General features: G+C 36.7%; 1 protein-coding gene across 2 annotated transcripts in view; it reads left to right on the forward strand.

Moving 5' to 3' along the window:
* GRM7 (glutamate metabotropic receptor 7) overlaps positions 1–16631 on the forward strand; it is a 923309-nt gene that overhangs the window by 455552 nt on the left and 451126 nt on the right. For both annotated transcript variants that reach the window (XM_030938287.1, XM_030938284.1), the window contains exons 3-4: positions 7375–7516; positions 14519–14673. In XM_030938287.1, coding sequence (XP_030794147.1) covers positions 7375–7516; positions 14519–14673 — 297 coding nt within the window. The remainder of the gene's footprint in view (positions 1–7374; positions 7517–14518; positions 14674–16631) is intronic.

The following is a 16631-nucleotide window of genomic DNA, read 5'->3' on the forward strand; positions in this document are numbered from 1 at the left end:
TTCTCTTTGACCCATGGGTTATTTGGTAGTATATTGTTTAATCTCCAAGTGTTTGCAGATATTCCTGTTATCTTCCTGTTATTGATTTCTACTTTGATTCTGTTATACTCTGAGAAAATACTTTGTATTATTTCTATGCTTTAAAAATGTTTTTTGTATGGCTCAAAATATGGTCTATCTTCATAAATGTTGCATTTGTGCTTGAAAAGAATCAGTGTGTTTTTGTTGTGTGGGCTGTCAATTAGGTCAAGATGATTCATAGTTTTGTTGGGAGTTTATATGTTTGTTTGTTTGTTTTATTATTATTATACTTTAAGTTCTAGGGTACATGTGCATAACGTGCAGGTTTGTTACATATATATACTTGTGCCATGTTGGTGTGCTGCACCCATCAACTCGTCATTTACATCAGGTATAACTCCCAATGCAATCCCTCCCCCCTCCCCCCTCCCCGTGATAGGCCCCGGTGTGTGATGTTCCCCTTCCCGAGTCCAAGTGATCTCATTGTTCAGTTCCCACCTATGAGTGAGAACTGCGGTGCTTGGTTTTCTGTTCTTGTGATAGTTTGCTAAGAATGATGGTTTCCAGCTGCATCCATGTCCCTACAAAGGACGCCAACTCATCCTTTTTTATGGCTGCATAGTATTCCATGGTGTATATGTGCCACATTTTCTTAATCCAGTCTGTCACAGATGGACATCTGGGTTGATTCCAAGTCTTTGCTATTGTGAATAGTGCCACAATAAACATACATGTGCATGTGTCTTTATAGCAGCATGATTTATGATCCTTTGGGTATATACCCAGTAATGGGATGGCTGGGTCATATGGTACATCTAGTTCGAGATCCTTGAGGAATCGCCATACTGTTTTCCATAATGGTTGAACTAGTTTACAATCCCACCAACAGTGTAAAAGTGTTCCTATTTCCCCACATCCTCTCCAACACCTGTTGTTTCCTGACTTTTTAATGATTGCCATTCTAACTGGTGTGAGATGGTATCTCATTGTGGTTTTGATTTGCATTTCTCTGATGGCCAGTGATGATGAGCATTTTTTCGTGTGTCTGTTGGCTGTATGAATGTCTTCTTTTGAGAAATGTCTGTTCATATACCTTGCCCACTTTTTGATGGGGTTGTTTTTTTCTTGTAAATTTGTTTGAGTTCTTTGTAGGTTCTGGATATTAGCCCTTTGTCAGATGAGAAGATTGCAAAAATTTTCTCCCATTCTGTAGGTTGCCTGTTCACTCTGATGGTAGTTTCTTTTGCTGTGCAGAAGCTCTTTAGTTTAATGAGATCCCATTTGTCAATTTTGGCTTTTGCTGCCGTTGCTTTTGGTGTTTTAGACATGAAGTCCTTGCCCATGCCTATGTCCTGAATGGTACTACCTAGGTTTTCTTTGAGGGTTTTTATGGTATTAGGTCTAACATTGAAGTCTCTAATCCATCTTGAATTAATTTTTGTATAAGGAGTAAGGAAAGGATCCAGTTTCAGCTTTCTACTTATGGCTAGCCAATTTTCCCAGCACCATTTATTAAATAGGGAATCCTTTCCCCATTTCTTGTTTCTCTCAGGTTTGTCAAAGATCAGATGGCTGTAGATGTGTGGTATGATTTCTGAGGACTCTGTTCTGTTCCATTGGTCTATATCTCTGTTTTGGTACCAGTACCATGCTGTTTTGGTTACTGTAGCCTTGTAGTATAGTTTGAAGTCAGGTAGCGTGATGCCTCCAGCTTTGTTCTTATGACTTAGGTTTGTCTTGGCAATGCGGGCTGTTTTTTGGTTCCATATGAACTTTAAAGCCGTTTTTTCCAATTCTGTGAAGAAACTCTTTGGTAGCTTGATGGGGATGGCGTTGAATCTATAAATAACCTTGGGCAGTATGGCCATTTTCACGATATTGATTCTTCCTATCCATGAGCATGGTATGTTCTTCCATTTGTTTGTGTCCTCTTTTATTTCACTGAGGAGTGGTTTGTAGTTCTCCTTGAAGAGGTCCTTTACATCCCTTGTAAGTTGGATTCCTAGGTATTTTATTGTCTTTGAAGCAATTGTGAATGGAAGTTCATTCCTGATTTGGCTCTCTGTTTGTCTGTTACTGGTGTATAAGAATGCTTGTGATTTTTGCACATTAATTTTGTATCCTGAGACTTTGCTGAAGTTGCTTATCAGCTTAAGGAGATTTTGGGCTGAGACAATGGGGTTTTCTAAATATACAATCATGTCATCTGCAAACAGGGACAATTTGACTTCTTCTTTTCCTTACTGAATACCCTTGATTTCTTTCTCTTGCCTGATTGCCCTAGCCTGAACTTCCAACACTATGTTGAATAGGAGTGGTGAGAGAGGGCATCCCTGTCTTGTGCCAGTTTTCAAAGGGAATGCTTCCAGTTTTTGCCCATTCACTATGATATTGGCTGTGGGTTTGTCATAAATAGCTCTTATTATTTTGAGGTACGTTCCATCAATACTGAATTTGTTGAGCGTTTTTAGCATGAAGGGCTGTTGAATTTTGTCCAAAGCCTTTTCTGCATCTATTGAGATAATCATGTGGTTCTTGTCTTTGGTTCTGTTTATATGCTGTATTACGTTTGTTGATTTGCGAATGTTGAACCAGCCTTGCATCCCAGGGATGAAGCCCACTTGATCATGGTGGATAAGCTTTTTGATGTGCTGCTGAATCCTGTTTGCCAGTATTTTATTGAGGATTTTTGCATCAATGTTCTTCAGGGATATTGATCTAAAATTTTCTTTTTTTGTTGTGTCTCTGCCAGGCTTTGGTATCAGGATGATGTTGGCCTCATAAAATGAGGTAGGGAGGATTCCCTCTTTTTCAGTTGATTGGAATAGTTTCAGAAGGAATGGTACCAGCTCCTCCTTGTACCTCTGGTAGAATTCAGCTGTGAATCCATCTGGTCCTGGACTTTTTTTGGTGGGTAGGCTATTAATTATTGCCTCAATTTCAGAGCCTGCTATTGGTCTATTCAGGGATTCAACTTCTTCATGGTTTAGTCTTGGAAGAGTGTAAGTGTCCAGGAAATTATCCATTTCTTCTAGATTTTCTATTTGATTTGGGTAGAGGTGTTTATAGTATTGTCTGATGGTAGTTTGTATTTCTGTGGGGTCTGTGGTGATATCCCCTTTATCATTTTTTATTGCGTCTATTTGATTCTTCTCTCTTCTTTATTAGTCTTGCTAGCAGTCTGTCAATTTTGTTGATTTTTTTCAAAAAACCAACTCCTGGATTCATTGATTTTTTTGGAGGGTTTTTTGTGTCTCTATCTCCTTCAGTTCTGCTCTGATCTTAGTTATTTCTTGCCTTCTGCTAGCTTTTGAATGTGTTTGCTCTTCCTTCTCCAGTTCTTTTAATTGTGATGTTAGAGTGTCAATTTTAGATCTTTCCAGCTTTCTCTTGTGGGCATTTAGTGCTATAAATTTCCCTCTACACACTGCTTTAAATGTGTCCCAGAGATTCTGGTATGTTGTTCTTTGAAAGCAATGAGAACAAAGATACATCTTTATTTCTGCCCTCATTTCGTTATGTACCCAGTAGTCATTCAGGAGCAGGTTGTTCAGTTTCCATGTAGTTGAGTGGTTTTGATTGAGTTTCTTAGTCCTGAGTTCTAGTTTGACTGCACTGTGGTCTGAGAGACAGTTTGTTATAATTTCTGTTCTTTTACATTTGCTGAGGAGTGCTTTACTTCCAATTATATGGTCAATTTTGGAATAAGTGCGATGTGGTGCTGAGAAGAATGTATATTCTGTTGATTTGGGGTGGAGAGTTCTATAGATGTCTATTAGGTCCGCTTGGTGCAGAGATGAGTTCAATTCCTGGATATCCTTGTTAACTTTCTGTCTCGTTGATCTGTCTAATGCTGACAGTGGAGTGTTGAAGTCTCCCATTATTATTGTATGGGAGTCTAAATCTCTTTGTAAGTCTCTAAGGACTTGCTTTATGAATTTGGGTGCTCCTGTATTGGGTGCATATATATTTAGGAGAGTTAGCTCTTCCTGTTGAATTGGTCCCTTTACCATTATGTAATGGCCTTCTTTGTCTCTTTTGATCTTTGATGGTTTAAAGTCTATTTTATCAGAGACTAGGATTGCAACCCCTGCTTTTTTTTGTTCTCCATTTGCTTGGTAGATCTTCCTCCATCCCTTTATTTTGAGCCTATGTATGTCTCTGCATGTGAGATGGGTCTCCTGAATAAGCAGACTGATGGGTCTTGACTCTTTATCCAGTTTGCCAGTCTGTGTCTTTTAATTGGAGCATTTAGTCCATTAACATTTAAGGTGAATATTGTTATGTGTGAACTTGATCCTGGCATTATGATATTAACTGTTTATTTTGCTCGTTAGTTGATGCAGTTTCTTCCTAGCCTCGATGGTCTTTACATTTTGACATGTTTTTGCAATGGCTGGTACCGGTTGTTCCTTTCCCTGTTTAGGGCTTCCTTCAGGGTCTCTTGTAAGGGAGGCCTGGTGGTGACAAAATCTCTAAGCATTTGCTTATCTGTAAAGGATTTTATTTCTCCTTCACTTATGAAGCTTAATTTGGCTGTATATGAAATTCTGGGTTGAAAATTCTTTTCTTTAAGAATGTTGAATATTGGCCCCCACTCTCTTCTGGCTTGTAGAGTTTCTGCCGAGAGGTCTGCTGTTAGTCTGATGGGCTTCCCTTTGTGGGTAACCCGACCTTTCTCTCTGGCTGCCCTTAAGATTTTTCCTTCATTTCAACTTTGGTGAATCTGGCAATTATGTGTCTTGGAGTTGCTCTTCTCGAAGAGTATCTTTGTGGCGTTCTCTGTATTTCCTGAATTTGAATGTTGGCCTGCCCTACTAGGTTGGGGAAGTTCTCCTGGATGATATCCTGAAGAGTGTTTTCCAACTTGGTTCCATTTTCCCCCTCACTTTCAGGCACCCCAATCAGACGTAGATTTGGTCTTTTTACATAATCCCATACTTCTTGCAGGCTTTGTTGATTTCTTTTTCTTCTTTTTTCTTTTGGTTTCTCTTCTCACTTCATTTCATTCATTTGATCCTCAATCACTGATACTCTTTCTTCCAGTTAATCGAGTTGGTTACTGAAGCTTGTGGATTTGTCCCGTATTTCTCGTGTCATGGTTTTTTCATCTCTGTCATTTCATTTATGACCTTCTCTGCATTAATTATTCTAGCTATCAATTCTTCCACTCTTTTTTCAAGATTTTTAGTTTCTTTGCGCTGGGTACGTAATTCCTCCTTTAGCTCTGAGAAGTCTGATGGACTGAAGCCTTCTTCTCTCATCTCGTCAAAGTCATTCTCTGACCAGCTTTGATCCATTGCTGGCGATGAGCTGCACTCCTTTGCAGGGGGAGATGTGCTCTTATTTTTTTAATTTCCAGCTTTTCTGCCCTGCTTCTTCCCCATCTTTGTGGTTTTATCTGCCTCTGGTCTTTGATGATGGTGACGTACTGATGGGGTTTTGGTATAGGTGTTCTTCCTGTTTGATAGTTTTCCTTCTAATAGTCAGAACCCTCAGCTGTAGGTCTGTTGGAGATTGCTTGAGGTCCACTCCAGACCGTTTGCCTGGGTATCAGCAGCAGAGGTTGCAGAAGATAGAATATTGCTGAACAGCGAGTGTACCTGTCTGATTCTTTCTTTGGAATCTTCCTCTCAGGGGTGTACTCCACCCTGTGAAGTGTGGGGTGTCAGACTGCCCCTAGTGGGGGATGTCTCCCAGTTAGGCTACTCAGGGGTCAGGGACTCACTTGAGCAGGCAGTGTGTCCGTTGTCAGATCTCAACCTCCGTGTTGGGAGATCCACTGCTCTCTTCAAAGCTGTCAGACAGAGTCGTTCGCATCTGCACAGGCCTCTGCTGCTTCCCCTTTTGTTGTTTAGCTGTGCCCTGTCCCCAGAGGTGGAGTCTACAGAGACAGGCAGGTTTCCTTGAGCTGCTGTGAGCTCCACCCACTTCGAGCCTCCCAGCGGCTTTGTTTACCTACTTAAGCCTCAGCAATGGTGGGCGCCCCTCCCCCAGCCTCGCTGCTGCCTTGCGGTTAGATCGCAGACTGCTTTGCTAGCAATGAGGGAGGCTCCGTGGGCGTGGGACCCTCCCGGCCAGGTGTGGGTATAATCTCGTGGTGTGCCCGTTTGCTTAAAGCACAGTATTGGGGTGGGAATTACCCGATTTTCCAGGTGTTGTGTGTCTCAGTTCCCCTGGCTAGGAAAAGGGATTCCCTTCCCCCTTGTGCTTCCCATGTGAGGCAGTGCCTCGCCCTGCTTCAGCTCTCACTGGTCGGGCTGCAGCAGCTGACCAGCACCAATTGTCCAGCACTCCCCAGTGAGATGACCCCAGTACCTCAGTTGAAAATGCAGAAATCACCGGTCTTCTGTGTCGCTCGCGCTGGGAGTTGGAGACTGGAGCTGTTCCTATTCGGCCATCTTGCTCTAGACTAAGTTTTTTTTTTACCTGTCTCTGTCCCTGGATCTTGTGCCCCTTGCATGGCCATTAGGATTTTTCAGTAAATATTTCCTCTATCCTTTTCATCGATACTGGCTTTTAAGTGTGTTTTATAAAATGCTAGATTGAAGAGCAGCTGCTAAGCAAGAAGCAGGGAAGTAAGATGTACACACATTGCTTAGTAAACTGATGAGTATTTCTACATCTTGAAATTCATAATGCCAGTGAATATCATAGTGGCTCTGACAAATTTGGAGTTAACACATCTCTATTCCTCCCTTTCCCTAACATAAAATGAGCAATACTAAATACTTTGTCAGATTTTTGAGAAGATAAATGAGATAACATCTGTAAAACACTTGATGACTTGGGCACATCGTATGTTGTCAATAAGTGTTTGTTACCATGATTTACTATAGTTGTTCTTGGTTTTAGTTTATTCCATTTATTCCACTGGAATTGATCTTTAAAAATAGAGATGGGTGAAAAGGGAAAAAAAATTCTGGGAATGCAAACACCACAAAAGTCACAGAGATACACAGAACTTTACCTGCTCCAATTTCTTTATTGTAGTTTCCTTTTCGTAGTGTTAGTAAGGGGTATTGTATTCAATTCAAAAACCTTTTTCAACCTAGCCACTTTTTCTTCCTATCTAAACCTACCTCCTCTGAAGTAATATCATTGGTATTGCTGGGAATAATTAGATATTTGTAAGTGTACTATAAGGAGAATGTCACACAATACCATGGAAAGTGCATTAGGTATGAACAACATCTCAGGACTCAGCATGATGTCTTATGCCATCCTCGCTTAGCAACAGCATCAAGGAAGTATTGTGTATCCAGGATTCAGAATCTCCTCATCTACCTTCCCTGGATGCTTTGACATCTCTGTGGAAACATTCTTGACACTATGTTTTCTTTTCTTAAACAGGTGGACTCTGCATTGCCCAGTCCGTGAGAATCCCCCAGGAACGCAAAGACAGGACCATTGACTTTGATAGAATTATCAAACAGCTCCTGGACACCCCCAACTCCAGGGCCGTTGTGATTTTTGCCAACGACGAGGATATAAAGTAAGAATAACTGGTGACATTTGTTAATATGCATGTTGCAACTTTAGGAGAAAGATTAGGCTGCTGGCTGTGACAGGAAAAGATAGCATAAGATCAAAGCTGTAATCATACAGCGGCAAAGTCTGTGCTTGCCTCTACCCCAACACATATAGTAGTAGCATGTTATGGTCACGTATTTTCCCTCTGTTAGCAAAATAAGTATTCAATTATTTGTAAAAACAGAAAACTCTAGATCTTTTAAAGGTGTTTTATTTAACATTTTTTCCAAATATATTAATAACAGACTTTTATCCAAAGAATGGTTCTCTTAATGTAAAAGAAAATGTCTTAAAATTCTAGTTTTATTGCTAGTGCCTTAACTTCACTATGTTCAAATCAAAAACTTGTCCTACCTCTACATTCTCCAATCCACGTTTTCTTTTTTCTTTTCAGACCTTGATCCTTCTTGGACTCAAAAATCTGCTTGTAATCTTGACTTCCTTTTTTTCCTGGTTCCTTGTATTTTTGGCCAAGCCACGTACAAGCAAGCTTTGACTTGTTTCCACAATGTAAATGTCTCTTGCTTTTTTTTCTGATCACGACCAACCTGGTCCACAGTCCTCATTTTTAGAATTTTTAGAATATTTGTTTTTATAATCTTTATTTTTAGAATAAACAGTAAATAAACCTGATTACAAAATTTAAAATAAACGTATAATTTCCATCTTGTCCCACAGCTAACAAGTTCTCTCCAGGTACAATAGCTAATTAAAAGTTTCGTATATATCCTTGTGGAGACATTCTGTATATATGCTAGAGGGATGTGCTGCTTGTTTTTACACAAATGGTAGCATATTATGTGTATTCCTGTTCAGCATTTTGTTTATCATTTTATCATGGAGATCACTGAATATCAGTACCTATGCATCTATTCAGTCTTTTCAATAGCCAGGCAGAATTTCATTTTACATAGGTACTGTAATTTATCTAACTGCTCCCTTATTGACATTTAATTTGGATTACAGACTATTGAAATTATAAATAATGCTGTAATTAACTTCCTTTTGCACAAATCTGTGTGTATAAATATAAATAGAAAAATATGTTAATCTATAATGTATTATGCAATATATAAATTTGTAATGTGATAAAACATAACATGCAAATATGCTTTATATATATCATATTTATAAAATACATTTCTATTAAAAAATTTCTAAGACAAAGATATGTCCCTTCTTAAAAATATATAAATATTGTCTCCCAGAGGAGTCATGCCAATTTATATGTCCATTGATGTGAAAGAGTTATTTGTGTTTTAAATCTTTGTCTATCTAGTAGTTCAAAATATTATATCATTGACTTTGAGGTGGATATCTTTTATTCAGTGTAAAGGTTTAATGGCCTAGACCCTTAAATTCCTGCTTGAATTTTTCAGTGTCTTTACCACCAGGGTCTCCAACCTGTCTCTCTCCCTGCTTTGTGTATTCTGGACACTGCCCGTGAATCCATCCATCTCCTAGTATAAAGCTCTGACCACAGGTGTGGTGGCAGGGCTGTTAAATGGAAAGAGTTTTGAAGTTTTAAATGAGGATTATTTGCTCCTTAGATAATGAGCACTGTCTGACCTTGGGCAAGTTCCTCCCACTGCCTTCCAGGTTCTTTGGGCTTCAAGTCTCCTACCAATAAAATGAACATCCTTTAGAGTTCTTTTTCGGGTGATCTGGCTATTTCACCTTTCTAGTCTTATTCTATTCCAAATTCCCTCACATTTTGCTACTGTAGGCACAGTGCTGTGGTATGATCTCCCTCCCAATTCTGCATGCATTCTTTCACCCTCTCTGGCCCATATTTCCTTCCCCGCTTCATCACCTCAATGCTATCTCTAGTGCTTTCCTCTCAGGGAAGATTTTTCTGATCAATGTCACTTTGGAAAATTCTTCATACTAACTCAGTTTCATTGTTATGTGAATGATGTCATTTTTATTGTTGGATTGTTTAATTGATGTCTGTATTTTTCACTAGTTTGTAAACATTAGGACAGAAATGATGCCTCTTTCGACTTGTTTTTGTATTCTCAATAACTCAGAGGCTCAGGACTTAGTAGAAGCTCAATAAATGGCATTGAACAAGTGAATGAAATTCCTAACCTAATACTTCATATTTAATAATTTAACAATAAGCTTCTTTTCCTGAACTTCGTGGTGATTCAATATGTGGGCTTATTTTTACAGTTTAGGCCTCATCTACATTTATCCAATTCTCCATCCAAAATGCATAACTCTGACCCTCCAATTTGTTCTGATTACTTCTCCATCATGGTCTTTACTCATGATGTTTTTTCTCTCTTTATCTGTCTAACTTATGTCTCTTCTTCAAGGTCTATTTCAAGCATTCCCTTCTCCAGTTTGGAAGAACTGATCCCGATTCTGATCATCCCTGAAATGTATTATTTCTCTCCTTACAAAATTATTTTAAAGCATTTTTTCCTCACTTTGTATTTTAGGTATCTATGAGATTTTGTTTTCATAATATTACTCTTTCTGTTCTGGTACTTAAAAAAAAAATCTTCTAATACCCTTCTTATTCATCTTATAAGTCCTTTTAACACCTATTTTACACTTTTGCTAAATATGTAATACATTGATAAGATATGGCCTCATGTTTATTTTTAAATAGATTACACAAGGCACATAAAAGATGTACGGCAAATAGTTCTGGTAACTAATTGGTTATAATACTCTTGACTTGCAGGTAGTGTGAGTTTTTCATATTTGGATATAAACTGTATATAAGACATTCAATAATTATGCCCTTTTTTTGCATTAGACTTGTGTGTTAAACATTATTATATATTGTCATTCATAATAGTGATGACAATAATTATTCTTGAGCACAGTACTAAAAGCCAACAGCATATAAAAATTTCTTCTAAAACGTCATCTTAAACACAGTGTCTGAATTGTACTGATAACCCATAATGTTACATTATTTCTTTCTTCAGAAGATTTACATTGTAGATGGGAAAATTTGAGGTTTCTTGGAACATTAACTTCAAGTACTTTGTCAGAGCGATAGCAGGGAGAAGACATTAATATCTAGATTTTAAAGCTAAGTGCTAAATCAGTCATGGGTATTGATAATTTGGATTTTAGACAAGAGTGGATTCTTTTTCTGAAATAATTTATTCTAATTATAAAAGGAACACATGTTCATTGTAAATCCACTGGGAAATAAAGATTTTTTTATTGTTTTTTTTTTTAATAAAAGGAACTGTTACATTTTACTTTGCCCCCAGTCTGCTAGAAAAATTAAAGGTTAAGGAGAATAATCATAAACAATAATTTTAAATAATCTTCTATAAAACCTGCAGTTCCAACACTCAGAGATAACTGCTAATAAATTTCTAGTTTAATTTTTGCAATAAGTTTTTTATACATACACAAATTTTCTCCAACAGAATAAAGATCACAGAGAATTTTATCATTTTTTGCAATTCATATTATAGATTAATCATTTCATATCACGAGTACTTTTAAATGCTTTAATTATGTTCTTATAACCTCCAAATTTTATGTTAATATATTAAACTGAACATACTTTTGTGTTTGTATCAGTTTTGACTTTCTTTTCCTGTTTTACTTGGCTTATCCCTACCTTTTTTATCCTCTTCAAGCTTCATCAGCACCTCCCCAAACTTGTTAATAAAAATTCTATGTCATTCTATATTTTCTGTGCCTTGATATGATTCTATGCTTTTAACTCTGCATATATACACATATATAGGCAATTTTTGGCCAGCTTTTGTTTTGTGAGAATTAAATATTTTATCATGTATTTAATTTTAATTTTCTTTTTTAATGTGTAGTATCTAGTTTGATACCTTGTGGAAATCAAACTAAGTACATTTGTAATTGCTCTAGAATTCATCCTTTGGGTGTATTGTCATTTTTTTTTAACCGGTTTCCCATTGCTCTGTATGTAGGTTAACCCAGTAATGAACAAACATTTTGACAGCATCTTTGATCATTTTTGGATACATTATCAAAGTGGTATCTCTAGGCCAAAAGCATAAATATTTGATCTATTTTTATGAAAATAATACATAAAAAAACCAAAATATGACTAAAGTACTTTTGATGCAAAACATTAATCTCCTGTTCCATCTCACCATACTTTCTGGTTCTGTTCTCTTTTGGCAGTTACTTTAACTCTTTAAACTGTTTCTTCTGGTTTTATCTGCGTAATGTGTACATGTTGCAATTTTTGAATTATTAATTTTAAATATCTAATTCTTATGTTAAATATAACATTTCTATTTCTATAGTCATAATATTCTATCAGGTTTTAACAAAAATCACTATTTACATTATTGTGATGATATAAATATGATGCACTACAGCATCAAGTATGTTTTCTATGGTAGTTGTTTTTCTGGAAAACATATTGTTGTTTTTTGGACTTAATATGACAATCATCATACTTTGATGGTTATCTTTAATACTTTTTCTATTGTTGTCACTTTTCTCCATATATTCATATATAAGATTATCTGAGTTGCCTTGTTTTTCCTGAATACTTCCTTCCTGAAATCTCCATCATTCTGTTTTAATCTTGATCAGTTATTATCATTTGAAGAGTTTCTTCCTCTCAATCTCTTTATTTTACCACTTCCTTTTTTTCCGGACCCTAACTGAATTTTATTCTTGATTTATTTCCTCATTTTGCTGGAGAATATCCTGTAGCATTTTTTTTTTAAAGAGTAAATTAAGGGAAAATTTGTTCATATATTTTACATCTAAAAATGTTCTCATTCTGCCTCTACCCTTAATTAGTAGTTAGGGTGGTAAAGTGTGGCATCATATTTATTTTTATTAATAAATGCATCATACCTAGTAAAGAAGTGATTTACAACAAATAGCTGTGGTGACTAATGAGTTGCAGAACTCTTAACTTATAGGGAATTTAGGGTTCTAATTGTGGATGGAAAAATCTAAAAGAGCTACTGAACAAATATGCAAATTCTATTTGTGTTGGGATTCTTTCTGTGGTAAATATTAAAATTTTAAAGTCTTTTTGTCAGAATTTTGAAGCCATTGTGCCATCATCCATCTTTTTTTTTTTTTTTTTTTTTTGGCCTCTTGAGAGGTTAATAATATCGTTTCTTATTTTTTTTCATGTTTTCTCATTTTCTCTTGAAGAGCTTTTAAAACATTCTCATTATTTACAGGGATCTTATATTTCATGACATGCTTGATTTTCCTCCCATTATGCAGCTGGGTTTTTAAATTTGAAAACTTGTATTTTCAATTTTTTGGATTTTTATTTATTAAAAATAATATTTAAAGATTTACTCTATTTTCTCTGTACATTTTTTTTTCCTCTAAATGTTAGCTGGATATAGGTCTTCCTGGGTTGATTATTGATAAGAGGAAAAATAATTTCATTTCTTGTTATTTATTTTCCAACTTTTTGTTGCTTTGCTTTCTAGAGAATTTTCTGCACTTTATGCTAATGTAATTTTCATTTCATATTTTTAATAAGAGCTGTTTCTTGTTATTTTTTTCTCATTATCTTGTTCTTGATTACAGATATGATCATTCTCATTTAAATGTGTTTATTACTTTGGTTTTTTTCCATATGTTATCTCTGCTCCACCCCACACATTTCCTTTTCCTTGTTAATTTTTCTATTTGACCATGGAGATTTTCCTCAATAATGAGTGTCTTCTGACAATTCACATATGAGTAAGGCAGTAAAAAGCTCTGTGCCCATGGGCAGTGCATGACAACTGATGGGGTTGCCAGGGAATCAGATTGACCATTCCATTAGAGGACTTCTTTATAACAATATCTAGAGTCTACTTCCAGATATGCATCAGATTTTTACAGAAAAATTGTTTTCTACTTGGGATAACATACCCCTACTTCCCAGCATTTTGTGAGTAGAAGTTTAAGATTCCTAGAGTGTCTTAACATTTCAATTTCTATTATACTGACTTTTAGTCATTCCCTCCCAGCCCCATCTCCAGGTTTAACATGCCATCTCTTATCCACCTTTTACCATTTTGGTGTTGACAATATTGGAACCTATTCCCTATGCTGCCTTTTTTTTTTTTTTTTTTTTTTTTTTTTTTTTTTTTTTTTTTTTTTTTTTTTTTAAAGAAAACTGTCATTTCCTGCCTGGAAGAAAAAGAAATAGGACTGGCCTTTGTCTCCTTATTTACCATCTTTCACCCAATGTTCCTGCATTTTGCCCTGTAGCTCTGTAGTGCCTGATACTCCCAAGTCTCGAGAGACAAACAAACCCCTTACCCTGCAGTCTTACCCTCCCCAAAGGGGCTTCAGTTGTAGCTTTTTCTGTTCTACAAATAGAATTACATCTCATTAATCCTCAATCCCCTCTTCCAAAAATACTATTGCAATAACTTTTTCATTAATAACTATTTTCCTTTTTTCTTTTATTTGCCCTCATTGTCCTGATGATGTATATATAATATTTTCAATCATACACAAGGTACAAATTTTTCATGTTTAACATGGAGTTCTATTTATTTTAATAAATAATTAACATGTTTAATTCATAATCATATTGCTTTTCAGAGATAATATATACCATCAGCAGTAAATGAGAGTGCTCATTTCTCCAGTCTCAAGCCAAAACTCTTAAAGCAAACATTTTGGCCAATATGAGAAATGAATTTGGTACCTTGGTCTAATTTGCATTTCCATCATTTCTAACATATGTAAATATGTGTCTTTACCTTACTGGACATTTATATTTCTCTTTTTATCTTTTAACGTTTACTATTACTTGCTCATGTTTCTCAAGATGCTTTATCTTTTTTATTATTGGTTTACAAAATATCTTTATATATTAGAGATATAAATTCTTTATCATGTTTTTTGCAATTATTTACTTTTTGAGAAATAATAGTACCTTTCTTTTTGCTGACTGTTAATATACATGGATTCAGCTGATGTTCTTTATCATTAATATAACTTTCCGTATTTCTTTCCACAGGCAGATCCTTGCAGCAGCCAAAAGAGCTGACCAAGTTGGCCATTTTCTTTGGGTGGGATCAGACAGCTGGGGATCCAAAATAAACCCACTGCACCAGCATGAAGATATCGCAGAAGGGGCCATCACCATTCAGCCCAAGCGAGCCACGGTGGAAGGTATGGGTTTAATCAGCAGTAGGTTTGCTGAGAGAGGTTCTGGTGCCATGCTGAAGGTCCAAGCATGTGATTTTTTGAGGGTTTGGCATTTTTGCCAAACTCATGTGGGGTTGTTTCAAACTTATAGCCATGAAATACAAATGAGGCCACACACCTGGTTTGTTCTTTTAGTTGAAATTCCTCTTTTGAGGAGATCATATTATTTTCATCATATCATGATTAGCAAACATTCTTTCTTTTTTGTTCATGCCACAGGAGCTTTCTGAGAGGAGAGCATTATTGTTAATAAGTAAAATAATAACATATCCAAGTGTGTATAAGTGAGCTACATTTTCCAAGAGAACACTTTCTCTTTGCAATGCATCCATTATTTCCTTAGCAGAAGAACTACAAGAATCCTTTCCCCCCTTACCTGTCAAGGTCCCTTCCAGCTCAGGGAGGCTGTAATGCAGCACACCACCTCTCTCAGGCACCAGCATCCCCTCACCTTCCTAGGTCGCTTTTGTTTTCATTCTGTCCTTCTTTTGCCTTTCTAAATTTATGCCTCTTTCTTTGCCTTCCTTGCTACTGCAAAGGTACTTAGAGAGGCAAAAGTAGGAAAGGGTGTCTGTTGCCACCCTGTAATCTAACAAAATTTGCTGATTATAAGTTATGTTATTCTTTAATTTGGAAACAAAAGTTATTTCTAAAAGTAGACACTGTGTAAAGAAAAAGGGACTCCTCTGCTGACAGCCTGCTTTGTGTTCCTTTTCTGATGGGCCATGTCTCCAAAGATTCTCTAAAACATGCTTTGCACATTAAAAAGAACTCTATCCTCTCACTCAAAAAGGGATTAAATATTTGCATTTTCTATTCTCTCTCCACTCAAATCTAATTAATTATTCTTCTCAGAAGGCTGCATGTTCTGTGTAGGCTTTTTAGACAAATCAGGTTGTGGTTGTCACTGTTTCCTTTCTGTTATCTGGAGAAGATAAAGATCCCATGAGTCACCCATGTTTTCACTGGGAGGCTTTGAATTAATTTCATTCCCCAATACATATCCAGAAAAGATTACCTGTCTTACAACCCAGAGCAATGCATTTGCAGATGGGTTGCAAGAATAAGGGACAATATTTTAACCTTCTCCACTCCTTGCTGTGGAAAAGCTGTGTATCTTCTCTGTGCCTTGCTCAGTGCTAGGAGTCAGGAAAACAAAAGATGAGGACTCAAAATTCTCACCTTCAAAGCACACAGACCTGAGTGCAGGTGTCAGAACAAGCAGAGACTACATGGGAACCATTGTAAATACAGTATGGAGGGCACAAAGAGAGAGATACCATGGAGGCTTTCCTAGGGTGGTGATGTTGTAGTTGGGGAAGATATCCTTGGATGCAAGAAGTGATAACTGGGACAAAAGTTCCGTGGGAGATGCAGAGAAATGAAGGAACAGAACACATTGGGGAATATACAAATAATTCATTCTGCAGCACTGTCCTGCATTCCTGCCTTCTTGAAATCCTTCCAGTTCTTTAAGAATGTTCCTATTTACAAGACACTGGGGAGACCCTTTCCTCTTCTAGAGTACTAATCATTGCTATACTATTGGGCTGATTGACTTCTATTTATTTTGGGGGGTCTCATCTTAGATGTTAATTTTTCATGGGAGCTATCTGTGACCATCTCACCCCAACCAAGTCTGGGTTAGAAGCCCCTTCCATTCCTTCTATGGCATCCCACAAATCTCCTACTGTTGGAACTCCTACTGTTTACTTGTTTCTGTCTAGAAATATCTCTATTATGCACCATCTTACCCCAGCACGTGGCTCTTTGCTGAAAGTTGTAGGTGCTCAAACACATTCTTAAGTGATTATGTATCTGGAGTATCTGGAGGGATGGAGGAATTGCAGATAATATAAGGACCTGGCACAAAATCTATTTGAAAGTGGGCCAGAAGTTGCATTGCAAAGGGTCTTGAAAAC

This window comes from Rhinopithecus roxellana, chromosome 1 (assembly GCF_007565055.1).
Source record: "Rhinopithecus roxellana isolate Shanxi Qingling chromosome 1, ASM756505v1, whole genome shotgun sequence".
Taxonomy (NCBI): Eukaryota; Metazoa; Chordata; class Mammalia; order Primates; family Cercopithecidae; genus Rhinopithecus; species Rhinopithecus roxellana.